The sequence below is a fragment of the Poecilia reticulata genome, chromosome 11 (genome assembly GCF_904066995.2).
Source record: "Poecilia reticulata chromosome 11, P_reticulata-male-v2, whole genome shotgun sequence".
Lineage (NCBI taxonomy): Eukaryota > Metazoa > Chordata > Actinopteri > Cyprinodontiformes > Poeciliidae > Poecilia > Poecilia reticulata.
Genome location: NC_088840.1, coordinates 19,643,023 through 19,657,711, shown reverse-complemented (window position 1 = coordinate 19,657,711; position 14,689 = coordinate 19,643,023). Strand labels below are relative to the sequence as shown.

The following is a 14,689-nucleotide window of genomic DNA, read 5'->3' as shown; positions in this document are numbered from 1 at the left end:
CAGTTAATGAAATACTAGGCGGAATTGCCCTTTAACCATTTCCCGAATTAGAAGCTAGGAATGAGAAGCCACCTTAGCTATGTTAAAAAACGGAAGCTCCCAAGAACTCGTGTCGATATTATTTTAAGCCACAGCTATTGTGGTTAATGATTGTTCAAAGCTCATATTCACAAGAGCGGCTCTTTAACCGCGGATGAAAATTGGCATATCACGACATGCTAACTAGCTTCAGTTAGCTTATCTTAGAAAGACAGACAACTTTAAACTTACCTCTGAGTACAGCAGCTGTAAGGTCTATACACGTAAAAAAGTCCTCCATCTTCATCCATGTCCAACCGAGATTAGAGAATTTGCCAAAAGAAAATCTTATAAAAGTACAATAGATAAAAGCTTAGTTAGGCTGTTACAACTGAATTAACCGTTAATCAGGGCAGTTAAATGATCTCTGGCGTTGCCGTTGGTGATGTGCGGATTGATACTGAAATATCGATTCTTCCGATACCAGAACTTAATTCTTTCAAATCTATTGTCAGATCCAAGGATCAATACTTTCAACACTTTAGTAATTTGAGATAATGTAGATTAACAAGAGCACGTTAGAAAGCAACAAAATTATTGAGATCTTGCCTAAATGAAACGTTGTTAATGGGAACTACTTTTTCTTCCGCCTGGTAAGTATGTAATGTGTAAGACGTAATGCCCATGCGCAGCGTGCTGCTGACGCTCACTCACTCAGAAATGAACATGTTGACAGATTATTAAAAAAAAGTGACATGGAGCTATTTCAGCTGTCATTTTATAGTAGTTTTAATAATTAAACAAGGATGTGTTTAGTAAGGTTATTACTTTACTAATTTTCTTTTTTTAGTTTGCAACTCCATTTTCACATATTTTGTATATTTCTGCTGAATTAAAATAGCTTATAGTAAACGAGATTGTTGTCTCAATGTACTTCTGAGTTTAAAATGAGTGCATCAGAGTACATTGTGTTATTTTTATGAAGCCAGGATATGGATTACATTTATTTTTTATTTACTTAAGAAACAAATTAACTGTCTTTGTGTAACCTGGTTGTAATTCTCTTTTATTATAATTACACAAAATGTCTTCTTTTGGTTATTTGTCTTGTTCCTTATCTTACTGAAACACCTCTGTCATTGTTTTAACCGTGTTATTTTAAGATCGGAAGCCCCTCCCTTTTATTTCTTCTTCTGTGGTATTGTCTTTAAATTGTTTGCGCCCCTTAGCCCCTCCCCTTTTGACATGTTGTCCTGCGGGAGAGGTGTGTGCTTTTCATTTTTCCATCTAAATACATTCAGTTTATTTATAGATCTATTAAGTTAATTTTTGTTTTATACTTTTGTTTGGTGTAGGACTTGGAGCGGGCAGCCTATAACACGGTTGTTTTGTCTGTATTTTCGTCAGGTACGTTGTACAAAAATGTTTATTTAGTTTTTTTGTAAGTTGTGAGAGGTGTTCGCGCGCCCTTTTGACATGTTGTCCTGCGGGAGAGGACTTGGAGCGGGCAGCCTATAACACGGTTGTTTTGTTTGTATTTTCGTCAGAAATAAACCGAGAATCATCCGCTTGAAAGAAACTGTCACGGTCCATTCACTCTAAAACCAGCACAACGCAGAAAAGGATTCGGTTACATTTGCACAAAGTATGGGATCTGTATTGCCAATACCAACTTAAATTTTACTCGGTATTGGATCGGAAAGAAAATCTGTTGTATCGAACATTAATACTATCTCACTGACATTTTGGGCGATTTCCCATTTGGATTGTATGATGTCATAAAAGGGGTTACAAACATGATGAATAAAATATTGTTCAAACTAATATTAGTAACTTATAAATAAAGAATTTGAAATATAAACCAAAAATTAAAATATTTATCATGACATTGAGCTAATCAATGTTGTTGATTCTAATCTCATTGTGTGGAATACCAGCCATTTCAAATCACACATCAATAGACATTTCATGACATGTCAGTAAGAGGTCCCACATCTTGCATCAAGAAGATCAGATTAATAAGGTCCATAGCAGATGGAAACATGACAAGATATTGTCTCTGAAATTGTTGTGTTAAATGTCAACCGTTTAAATATTAAATTATAATTTCCAGTACACTCTGCCAACTTATACAAGAGTATAAGTTCATGGGGTTTTTTATTTTTCATTGTCAATAACACAAAGGATTCCATTTGGACATAGTCTGTTTTAATTATCTGAATACATTTCATTAAATATGTGATTTCGCTTTCTGTGCTTGAAATAAGACATTTTTACTTATATAAAATAAGTTCTAGACTTGAAGTTTGATTGGTAAATATTGATATTCTAGATTCTAGCACATATTTACTCATAATAAGTATTATTTTCTTAATATTAAGCTTTTATATCTTACTGAGATAATTAAGTACAAAAACACTTAAAATAAGAAAAATATTCTAACATAAACCCCTCTTGGTGAGAAAAATTATCTTGTCAGAAAGAAAACAAGAAAAATCTCCTTAATTTAAGATATTTAATCTTACTAAGATTTCAGTTTTGCAGAACATGTTCAGGTTGTTTTACCTTTATTTATCTTTGCCTTGGTGCATCACAGCCGCTGTAATTTCTGAACATTCAATAAACGACAAACTTGGACTAATTATCTCATTAGTCTGTCAGTATACTTCATTTACAACAAACAAACACGGTAAATACGTTTCATTCAGTATTTAACAAACAAATGACTTCTACTGCGATAATTATGTGAAATTAAATGAATTGTCTTGTATAAAAATAGTTTGGTGCTGTCGGGTTCAGAGTCTGAGAGGCTTTTACTTCCGTTCTTTTTCTTTTCTTTATCAATTTGTTTCTTGCCTCTTATTTAGTGGAAATATTGATGTTGATGAGGCTTTCTCCAAAATAATAACCTTTTTCAACCTTTATAGCTCCATTGTTGAAAATGAGGCTTTAACATTCACAAATGACAGTGAAATAAAATCCAGTCCAACATCTGGTTTGAGCTGATTCCTCTGGAACCTGTTGGAGGAAAAATATCCCAACTTCAGAAGATGAGCATTTAACCTAACAGAGCTCTGTGGTTCCTCCTGTCAGTGTGAGAGTCAGGGTGAGGAGGCGCCATATTAGGAAGCTGCAGGATCTTCACAACAAACAGGTCATGATGCTGGGCTACTGATTATCCCTCTGTCTTGACACAGGATCAATATAACCAGTTTAAAAGCTAAAATGTATGGTTATATGCCAGACATGGAAAACTGGGATGACTCCATGCCATGATGTTCAGGATTTAGGTCTCATAGCATCTCAAGGTGTCAACATTGCAGCCAGTGGGCTGAGGGAAGAAATACAGCTTTATTTTGTAGCAATTCAAGAGCTACCAGCTTTAATCACTTCACAAAAAAATTAATCAGCACAGAAACTCCAAAGCACACAAAGAAGCTATATATATATATATATATATATATATATATATATATATATATATATATATATATATATATATATATGGATTAGCACCTGTCACTAAAGGGGCAGGCGCTCAAAAAAAAGGGCACATCTAACTGCATTCTAGGACAGAATATTAACAGCCTCTCAGCCTTCAGAGTTTAATAAACAATGATAAATTACAAAATTATGAGATATAAAGCTAAGGAAAATCTCTATATAGAGCATACAACTATGAATATGTAAGATATTTTATTAATATTTTTTTTCTGTAGGTCTATTTTGTTATAGGAAAGTATTGCAATATTCAAACCCGCAATTTAGCAAGATATGTAAATCAGAGCTGGACCACCAGACCTATTTTGTCTTTACAGAATTACACTATAAAAAATATAAACAAGGGCACAATGCAACCTTTTAGTGACTGTAATCTATAAAAGAGCTGCCTGTTTGCTGCAGAGGAGATGATGATGGTCCATTCAGGAAAGCAGAGCTGCATCAAACTTTAAAATGGAACTGCAGAAAAAAGAAAAAACAAAAGCAAAAATTGAATTGTTAATGCATGTCACCATGAGAAAAAACTACTGAGTTTTGCTTAAAAAACCTGTTTTAACATTAAAATCACACATTTTTGTCTCATGCAAAACAAACTTATTTGTGCATGTCATAAATATTTTCTTGCTATTCTAAGTTTTTGTTTATGACTAAAAGTTTTGCTTGTGATTCTCACATGACGTCGTTTGCAGGGCCTAAAAAAAGCAACAAAAATTTCTGATGTGTACAAATAAAAGTTTGTTTGGAAAATAACTTTTTAAGTTCACGAGACAAAAATTAGTCAATTAATAAAAAAATAAAAAAAAGTTTTTTAAACAAAACGTTTTGTTTTAGAAAAATTAAATCGTTACAATTCCAAAAGTTTTGATTACAATTTTATTTTACTTAACTGAGGTTAGTTTTTTTTATTGAATAATTGGGAAAAAAAAATACTGCTTACTCTGTGAACCAGACCCTAAACTTACTTAAAGTCTAGATTGAGTTTTTTTCCCTTCATTAATGACAAACTTTTATTACATACATTATATCTATCATGGTAATTCAGGGTGAGTTATTTTTAATTCTAAATGAATATCCTTTTTGGACTTTTATTTAAGTGGTATTCTCCTTCAAGATACCTTTACCTAACGCTGGAATAAATGCAATGTACATTATGCAGCAAAGGAAATTAGAAGACATGTATCCATTATGGAGATGAGCGGTTTTGGACGGATGATGTGCCCCTAAAAGCAATACTTAAGAATGACTGCTATTATTAACGATACAGAGAATAAGCTTTTTTGTTATCTAGCTTTGCTAGCAAAGTCGTTAGCTAGCAGCTAGCTAATAGCACAACAACAACAGCCTAATATATGTATGATAAAATACTGAATTGATAGATAAGAACGGTTTTTCCTCACCTGGCTGTCTCCTCCCACTCAGTAGTTCTTCAGAGAAAGGCAGACGCAGAGGCCTGTCAGTGTCTGTTGCATTTCATTACCTCTCTGCTTAAACTGCGACTCCGAGCTGAAGCAGAAACAATACTTTGTTCAACATTTTCCGTCATCTGACTGTAGTAATTTGTAGACCATTAATTGAGGACTCTGACAACAGCTAATCTTTAGCCGGCCGGCATCTTTTATTATTCTGAAGTGTCCTTCACCGGATACCATACATGTGCATATCCCGCCTCTGGTACGGAACGCCCAGAGGACCATAACACACCACATCTCCCCTTCCCCAAAGTAGTGATACAATTTTAAACAAAACATGGACTACCTAACTAACAGCATACAGTATGTCTGACACTTACAGATAACTGAAAATAGTGAATACTTAAAATAACATACATAATAACAACAACATTTGAAACAGGTTTTAAATGTTCTGCATTATTGGACATAATCTTTGAGCCACGCTGGTGCCTTCACCTCCCTCCATGGATGAACCCTGTTCACATTTTCCCCCACTCTCACTTCTGGTGTAGCTGTCTGTTTTGTGTCCCCCACATTCTCTGTAGGGCTTTGAATGTCTGGTGCTGCTGTCTGTTTTGTGTCCCCCACATTCTCTGTAGGGCTATGAATGTCTGGTAAGGGTCTGAGATGTGCCTTGTTTCTCCTCACCACGTTTGAATCGGTCTCCACAACATAGGAATGAGGAGTGTTGGCTTCTCTCAGCACTGTAGCCATCTCCTGGGTGTTTTTAATCCAGACACGCTGACCTGCTTTTAGCTCTGGCCTGACCCCCGCTCTATGTCGTTTGTTGTAGGTTTATTGTTGACTGGGTGAGAGTGGCAAGGGTGAGCGCAGCCTTCTGCCCATCAGGAGCTCAGCCGGTGAAGGGCCTTGATTTAGCGGCGTGACCTGGTATGCCAACAGGGCCTTGTATGGGTCAGTGTTCTTCTTCAAGAGGCTTTTCACCATTTTCACTGCCCTCTCTGCCTCCCCATTACTCTGAGCGAAGTATGGACTACTGGTGACATGTCTGAAGTCATAGTCTGTGGCAAAAGAGGAGAAAGAGCTAGAGGGTATTGGCACACGACAAGGGGTTGTAAGGGCATAGGGGACGGCATCGTCTCTCAGCCAGATACAATAGTCACCTTCCAGTCTCCCTAATCCTGTAAACACCTTTGGGAATTTCTTTTTGAATTTTCTCGCCGGGTCCCCTGTCTCCACCAGTGTGTCAATTTTCTCCATTCACTCCACAAGACGTAGTTCTGTAAGAGGAATGCACCTTAAAGTTGCTTGCAATCCGCCATAATAGAAGAGAAGAAGAAGAAGAACAAGAATTAAGCCATTTGACTCTGGTGTTTTGTACCTGTGTCACATCTAAAAACTGCCAAAATGTCTTTTCTTTGTTAGTGTGTCATGTTGGGGACTGAAGCCCGTTATGAAGACTTCAACACATTTCTTCAGACAGGTTGGCACGACTTTTAATGCTGTCCAAAATCTTTCTATAAGCTGACTAATTTCTTTAGTAATTATTTCTGACATTTTTATGCTTTATCTTGTAAACTGGGTGGGCAGAGTAATTTGAATGAATATGACGGTGACACACACAGGTAAGTCAAATTAGTTTTGCTCACACTACTTTTTAAAATATTTATTTATTATCCTAATGTTTCTGCTATATTTCCTGTTTTTCCTTCCAGGCTGGAAGTCTTCCTCCTTCATGTTGGCGAAAACAAGAACAGGACCTTGTGGTCACCATCAGTGATCACAAGACCATCCATGGCCGCTTCCAATGAACTTTCAAAGCACACTTCACCTTCACTGCAATGTATGACCTTTGTTGTATATTCCTGTCAGTACTGTTTGATGTTTTAAAATAAAAATAGATTATATTCTGCAAAGGGTGCTGGTGTTTTTGTAGCATCTAATGTGGCATCTAATGTCTTTTAAAAGGAATTTGGGGATTATTGATGGCCAGTAGTTTCAGGAAAAAAAGAGGTTTTAATTGCTCTAGTGGCTTTTATTTGGTAGTATATTGACAAAAAAGTGGGTAATGAGAGAAAGGGAAGACCAGAAAGCGAACCCACGACAGCTGCATTGAAAGCTAGAGCCTTCATATCTGGGTTGTGCTTTTAACCCCTGCACAACCACAGCACACCCTGCTAGTAGTATTTCAAAACTCAACATTTCTATGTTAATATATACTTTACACCGTTCTGTGTTTGATTAACACATTCATAGTGTTAACTTTTGACAAAATACACTAGTATTGAGTATGTCAACATTGATGTGTGTTTAATTTCAACTACTGAGTGTTGATTCAACTACATCACAAATAACACTTTCAAAAGTGTAATTTCTACACCATCCAGAGTGGACCAATATAGACACTTCAAAGTGTTGAATTTAACTCTGTAGGAGTTGATGGAGCACTTCCAAATTTGGTGTGTGCTGCTGTGTGCTCGGTTCAATGCGTCAACAATAAACCTAGCTTCAGCAGCTGCTAGCTGCTCCAGGCTCTGAGTTGAAATTGATAAAGTGTCAAAATGATCCAATCGCTCTCCATGGTTCTGAACTGATTTGAATTTGTGTTGTTTCATCATTAGTGATCAGTAGCCTGATGTTTATGTTGTTCCTTGGTTTGTTGTATTTCATTTCTGATAAATTTCAGAATGACATAGTCGCTCTCTGTGGTGGTGAAACTTGTTAGCTCCGCTGTTGCAGGCATGTCCATGTTGTAAAGTTAAATAATCCTGACCTTTATTATTTGGGTATAAAGGACCCGGTCATTGGAACATGGAACATGAGAACAGCTGGCCGAAATTAGCGTTCATAAATCGGATCAACCTTGAGCTAAACACCCCTTACTCCGCGGAGCGCAAATATCCAATATCCAATATCCAACTTGAAAACAACTTCACTGCAGTCGGTAACACAATAAAAATGCCGGAATAAAGTTTGTTTTGGTCTGTGGCCTTTAAAGATGGCGCTGAGCGACTCCGCGAGACGTAAACGTCATACGCTGTGACATCAGCTCCAAAGCTCTATTGTGCGTTTATACAAGCTGGAGCTAAAATCCTTAGAAAATAGCGATATGTTCTTTAATGATACAAACCACATTATGGTTTGCTTAAAACAGCATTTTGTGTCAGTCTTACTTTTAGTGTGGATTTATGATCAGACAACGCGGTTAGCAAATGTGGTTATTTGCTAACCACATTTAGCAAATAAATCACTAAATGTGGTTATTATCCATTCATTACCACATTCCCTTGTCCCTTCTACCCATTAAGCAGATAATAGCTATAACCAATTTAAAAAAAAATCACTATACCAGTATTTATTTTTAATCAAGATTTATTTGTGATTACATAGTGAAGTCAGGGTGACACAAAAGATCTCAACTGAATTGATACAATTAAAAAAATTATGGGAAATCATTATGGGAAATAATGATCACAAAGCAACAATTATTGCTAAACTACTGAAAGAAGTGCAAGAATGTTGAAGTGAAGTGTAAGAGTGTCTTAAGCAAGAAGGTATGGTGGAAAAACAGACAGAAGATTTTCCAAAACAGATAAAGCTTTGCCAACAGCAGGCACTGATCCTCTGTCCTGGTTGGTTTTTGTATCGTTCACTTCAGTTGATCTCCAGATCAAACAGCTTTATGCAGTCAGACAATCACAGTGAACTGCTGACAGCCAAGCGTTCATATTAATATGAGATAAAATTGCCAGCATGATGAAAATCTGTGACAAATCACAATAATGATTAGGCTGTAAATAAGGCACAATCAAGCATGTTGATGATGTTTAGTAATTGATTCAATTTTACAGTTTCATCAGTGTGACACTTTGCTTAATCCAGTCTAAATTCTGATTACTGTATTTGTCCGTTTGTGTTTATGTGCGTATCAACCACCGTCAAAATGAGACTTTCTTGATTTATTTAAGAAAGAGTCAAGAAATAAAAGCCACCAGCCCATATTCTACATTTAGGGAATAGGGGAGTTGCAGGGGTGAAGTTGGTGACGTTTGGTTCACATTTCTTACCAGTTGTTGGTAGTAATGCTCCGTTAAGTTTGTTTGCCAACCTCCATTAATAAAGACATAGCAGAAGAAAAACCAAACACAGGAAGTAGATGACAGTGTCACACCTAGCAATGGCGTCAACCACATCTCCCGACCAAGAGAAGAATTTCTGTAAACTCCTCGCTCAGAGTCGCTCTCAGCAGCTGAATGACTCACTCATGAGCTGTCATTCACTGGTGGGAATGTTTAGGCTAAAGGCCACTCAGGCCAGATCTGAAATAATAGTTGTAAATACGGGCACAAGTTGCAACAAACTTAAGAAGGTGTTCTCCAGCGTTAGCCAAATTATAAAGAGGATTGTTTTGTTCAACTTCATTTCTGGCTTTGGATTCATACTGGGACTGCAGCTGTGATTTTGCTTCTCGAACTTCCCTCTCTTGCATTTCCTTCAGTATGGTTTTAAAGTTTTCAAATTCCCTTTTCCTTTCCTCTTCTCTGTCCTCCTCCTTTCTTTCTTTTTATCTCTCCTCCCTTTCCTCTCCTCCTCCCTTGTTTTCTTCTCCCTCTCTTTCTGACTTGCTTTTCTCCATCTTTCTTTCATACTTTTCTTGTATTTCCCTCTCTACTTCTTCTTACTCTTTACGTATTTCTTCTTCTTTCTCCTTCAGGATTTGTTGTTTCTCCTCTTCGATCGCCCCCTCAGCCTCTTGGAACATCTCATTGGTGTAGTGACTTCCTCCATTCCTGTCAACAATGGTTCTGATCTTCTTCAGCAGCTCAGTGACCTGAGGTTTCTTGTCTTTCAGCTTATTGTTGAAGACATGATACTGGTTGTTACATCTGGACACCAGATCCTTCAGTTCTGGGGTTTCAGACAAATAATCCTCAATGGTGCCTTCAAGGTCATCTCCACGAGTGAACAGAATCATGCTGTATCTGTCTGCTGCCTCTCCAAAGATTTCTTGAATCTTTTGCACTGATTGTTTTTCTTCTTCTGTGAATCTTTCCACTGCAACGACCACCAGGAAGATGTGGGGTCCAGGAGAAGCGTAGGAGACACAATTACTCAGGTCTTTGATGGTTTTATCTTTTCCAAATCTGGTGTCAAACAGACATGGAGTATCAATGACAGCAACCTGCTGTCCATCCACATTACTGGAGCCTTTGGAGCAGTCAATGGTCAGGGATTTGGTGCTGCATTTGGATTCAAAGCACAGTTGACCCAGGATGGTGTTTCCAGTAGCGCTCTTCCCACTCCCAGTCTTCCCCACCATCACGATCCTCAACTCATTGTTGTTTGTAATTTTTTTTCCTGTGAAGTAGAAAGTTAGAATCTGATCATCATGTTGAACTCAGAGCTCCAGCCTCTGTGTATCTGGGAGAGAGGAAATAATACAGCTGAAACATTAGGAAGCATTGAGGGAATCAAAGAAATGGTGGACAAGATACAGATGAAACCAGATATGTATGAAGTATGTTTTACATTAGTTTTAATTTTCTTTTCATATTTGAAATAATACTAACACAAATGTTAAATTTCCACCTAATTATCAATGTGTCCATATTTATACACAGGCACCAGATTCTATGGAAATTATTTCATATATTGTCAAAGCAGGATGCTGGGATTTAAAGTTATTGCCATTTGTCACCAGCCTGCAGTCTTCAAAATCTCCAGTAGTGTTACAGTCTGGCAGCTTCGTATTATAAACAGTTAAGCTCCAAATTATTTATGCCTATCAAGAGGTGTAGAGTCAACAGTGATCTAATTTATATCACTGTGTTCTTAGAAAACCTCACATGAACTTTCCATCACGGTGCAAAGAACCTCCAGGTTCTGGCTGAGTTTTAATGTGAAGATGTGGTGAAGGAGTTTTACTCTGACTGGAGATCTGCTTCATTTATCAACAATGAAAGAGACAGAATCTAGTTTGTTGTTTTCTGTTCTCCATGTTTTATACTTAGGTTTTTGGAAGAAATTTCCAGTTGTGATTTGTTTTCATATTTATGTAGCCATTGTCATGTCATGTTTATAAGAGCTGAAATTTTACCACTTTCACTATTTAACTATTTAAATAAGCTCTTAAAAATTACCAATGGGTTCTCCAGCATTAACAAAAGGAAGGGTAGGATTATTTTGTTCAGCTTCTTCTCTGGCATCAGATTCATGCTTGGACTGCACAGTGGATTTTGAATCTTGAATTTCTCTCTCCCGGTTTTCTTTCAGGGGTTTCAACTTCTCCTCCATTTCCATCCTCATCTCTTCCTCTGCCTTTATCTTCTCCTCATCCATCTCCTTCTTTTCCCTTCTCCTCTCCTCCTTTCGCTCCACCTTCTCTTTTTCTCTCTCAGCCTGGAACTGCTCCTTCATGCTCTGAATCTCTTTCTCATACTTTTCTCTTATTTTCCTCTCCAGTTCTTCTTTCTCTTTACGTTTTTCTTCCTCTTCCTCCTTCAGGATTCGTTGTTTCTCCTCTTCAGTTTCCCTCTCAGCCTCTTGGAACATCTCATTGGTGTAGTGACTTCCTCCATTCCTATCAACAATGGTTCTGATCTTCTTCAGCAGATCAGTTACCTGAGGTTTCTTATCTTCCAGTTTATTGTTGAAAACACAACACTGGTTATTACATTTGGACACCAGATCCTGCAGCTCTGGGCTTTTAGATAAGAACTCTTCAATGGTGCTTTCAATGTTGTCTCCACGAGTAAAAAGAACCATGCAGTATCTGTCTGCTGCCTCTCCAAAGAGCTTTTGAATCATTTGCACTGATTGTTTTTCTTCTTCTGTGAATCTGCCAATTGCAACGACCACCAGGAAGATGTGGGGTCCAGGAGAAGCGTAACAGACGCACTGACTCAGGTCTTTGATGGTTTTGTCTTCTTCAGACCTGGTGTCAAACAGACCTGGAGTATCAATGACAGCAACCTGCTGTCCATCCACATTACTGGAGCATTTAGAGCAGTCAGTGGTCATGGATTTGGCACTGCATTTGGATTCAAAGCACAATTGACCCAGAATGGTGTTTCCAGAAGCGCTCTTCCCAATCCCAGTCTTCCCCACCATCACGATCCTCAACTCATTGTTGTTTGTAATATTTGTTCCTGTGAAGAAGAAAGTTTGAATCTGAATTAGAATCAACATCATGTTGTACTCAGAACTTTAGCCTCTGTGTATCTGGTAGAGAGGAAATAATACAGCTGCTCTGTGAAGTATGAAAATTGTATTGCTGGCGTTGCCTGCTATTTGCAAGTGATCAACTTGTTGTTTGGAGTCATAGAGGGTGAGTTGTCTGACCAAGCCACAGCAGGGCATTTCCAGACTGCAGTGCTTTTGACAACATTTGAAGAAGCCAGAGTTGATCTCAAGCTCTGGTTGCAACAATTGATATATACACCACACCTGTCTAGTGTGTAACATAACCACTATGTTTGTTTTTTTCCTGGATAAAATACATTGAAAGGTAAATGAATCATATGGTTTGTATAACAGTTATTTCGTTGAAAAAATATTCCGTATTTCCACTTCTAAAACTGATTTTTGGGCAGGTCATATTGTTTTTTTAGGTGTGGCTGACATTAATGTATAAAAAGGGGCGCGTGCGTCGGCGCGCAGCGGCTCAATCAGAGAGGAAGACGCTCACCGTCAGGTCCGTGCAGCGGGAGACTTGAATTGCCTGAATGTTTACAATAAGTTAAAAATCGAAGAAAAGAGATAAAACAGCAATCAAGGTTCGCCCAAGCGCCGCGGATCGAGCGCTTTAGGAGCTGGATTGGAGCTTGCACCCAAGAAACGCCGCCAGGTGCAAGAGGACGCCAATTGGCTAGAGGACGCCGACGGATCGAGAGGACGCCACCGGGGAGGAAAAGAAAGACATTCCCGATGAGATCTGGACTTTACGTTTCTTTTTGGGGGATTTTTAGTGGTCCTTTTTCTAATTTTTTGGGGAGGGGTTTTTTGACGTGTTGGATTTTTCGTTTTGGATTGGGACTTTGGATTAAAAGGGAGAAAGGCTCCCAGGATATGGAACTCTTTTGTGGACAATATTCGTAGTAATAAGGATCGAGAGTTTTGAACATTTATCTATTTGGGTTTCTTTACTGACATGAACTGAGTGAATTAAATCTATCCTAAACTTGTTTTGAGTAATTTTTGGTTACTGATTTATTTATCAAGATAAAGATTATTTTCTTAGTTTGTGGTTTTTTGTAATAAATCATTGTGGCTAAAAGTCAAACAAAATTTCATTCTGAGTGGTTGACTATTTATTTTTGTTGTCAATTTAACTGGTGTAACATATTTTACCTGATGCCTGTGAAGTATCCCCCTTGTGTGTATTTGTGAGTTCCGCTTTAAATAGAAGCCAAATTTTACAAGTGGACATTCTCTGCCATCAAGCAAATTAAACGTTCATCAGGAATAGAACAGGACAGGCGACTTCCTCCTTTGGCCTCCATGGCCAGTAAAACACTGAGACGAGCTCTATGACAGTTGTTGAACTTTTCCTGTATAAAGACATCAGGATTGATTTTGTCTATATATCACAGGTGTCAAAGTCCAGTCCTCAAGGGCCACTGTCCTGCAACTTATAGATGTGCCTCTGCTGCACCACACCTGAATAGAATAATTTGGTGATTAGCAAGGCTCTGGAGAACATATCTACACAAGGAGGAGGTAATTAAGCCGTTTCATTCCAGTGTTTTGTACCTCTGGCACATCTATAACCTGCTGGACAGCGGTACTGGAGAACTGGAGTTTGACACCCCTGCTATATATGGTATAAAGAAATAATCAGCTACTCCAGCGAGCATTAATGAATATTGAATGACAATTCAGATGTTGATTATAGCTCCTCATAATTAATTATGAGTAGGCTAATTGATGAATAAACTGCTTACTTGCTTAACTCCTTCCCTCTTTTTATGTGCCTCAGAAACATCCTGCTGTGCTGTATAATGATCAATATATGTAAAATGAAAAATAAGGAAACTTCCATAAGAAAGTCTTCCAACATTCTTCTCTCTGGTCATTTACACACAAATACACAGTTAGTGAGATCCCAATCCATGTGGTCACTCCGGATGCATTGAAGTACCAAATCTGAATAATGCATTCAAAGCAGGAGGCGTGAAATATGACCACTGTATATAATGTTAGGGGCTGAACTGGACCTTAGCACCAAATTTTTTGTAACTTATTAGGTTTTAGCATGTACAATTGTAATGCAATAGTGGTAGACTACATTGGTAAGACCCACTGAAGGCCCAGGAATCAAATGCACGACCCGCCACTGGTATGGAGGGCTAGTGAACAACTTTATGGACTGCTGCAGCAGAAACCATCTCCTACTAAATGTAGTCAAGGTTAATAAGATGGTAACTGACTTTAGGAGATGGAAACCTGCACACCAACCCATCAGTTTGATGGAGGTGGTGGGCAGCTTCAAATACCTTGGTGTGCTCTTAGACAACAAACTAGACATGGAGGATCAACACAGATGCTTTGTTCAAGATGGGGATTAGCAGCCCCCTTCATGAAAAGGATTTGGTCCTTCAACACATGCAGGAAGTTGCTGGACATATTGTACCAGAATGTGGTCACAAGTGCCAAAATGTGTGCTGTGGTGTTTGAGGAAGCAACATAAAAGGCAACAAACTGATTCACAAATAAGGTAAAATTATAGATCACAAAATGAAGGCACTGGAGACAGACAG

The 14,689-nt window shown here is 38.0% G+C and overlaps 2 protein-coding genes across 2 annotated transcripts; both read right to left on the bottom strand.

Moving 5' to 3' along the window:
* Positions 1 to 9,609: 9,609 nt before the first annotated feature.
* On the bottom strand, positions 9,610 to 10,878 carry LOC108166008 (GTPase IMAP family member 4-like). Its single transcript, XM_017303483.2, has 2 exons — positions 10,857 to 10,878; positions 9,610 to 10,289 (listed from the first exon to the last, which is right to left on the bottom strand). Exons 1-2 carry the CDS (start codon positions 10,876 to 10,878, stop codon positions 9,610 to 9,612), a joined length of 702 nt encoding a protein of 233 aa, XP_017158972.2.
* Positions 10,879 to 11,060: 182 nt separating this feature from the next.
* On the bottom strand, positions 11,061 to 12,080 carry LOC108166009 (GTPase IMAP family member 7-like). The gene has a single exon (XM_081612833.1). The coding sequence runs from the start codon at positions 12,039 to 12,041 to the stop codon at positions 11,061 to 11,063; it is 981 nt and encodes a 326-aa protein (XP_081468959.1). The 5' UTR covers positions 12,042 to 12,080.
* Between the last annotated feature and the right edge of the window lie 2,609 nt (positions 12,081 to 14,689).

Coding starts and splice junctions, on each gene's coding strand:
- LOC108166008 (XM_017303483.2), bottom strand. CDS start 10,878: ATGAAGCAGATCTCCAGTCAGA. Junction 10,290..10,856: donor GAAGCAGATCTCCAGTCAGA/GTAAAACTCCTT, acceptor TCTACTTCACAG/GAAAAAAAATTACAAACAAC.
- LOC108166009 (XM_081612833.1), bottom strand. CDS start 12,041: ATGGTGGGGAAGACTGGGATTGGGAAGAGCGCTTCTGGAAACACCATT.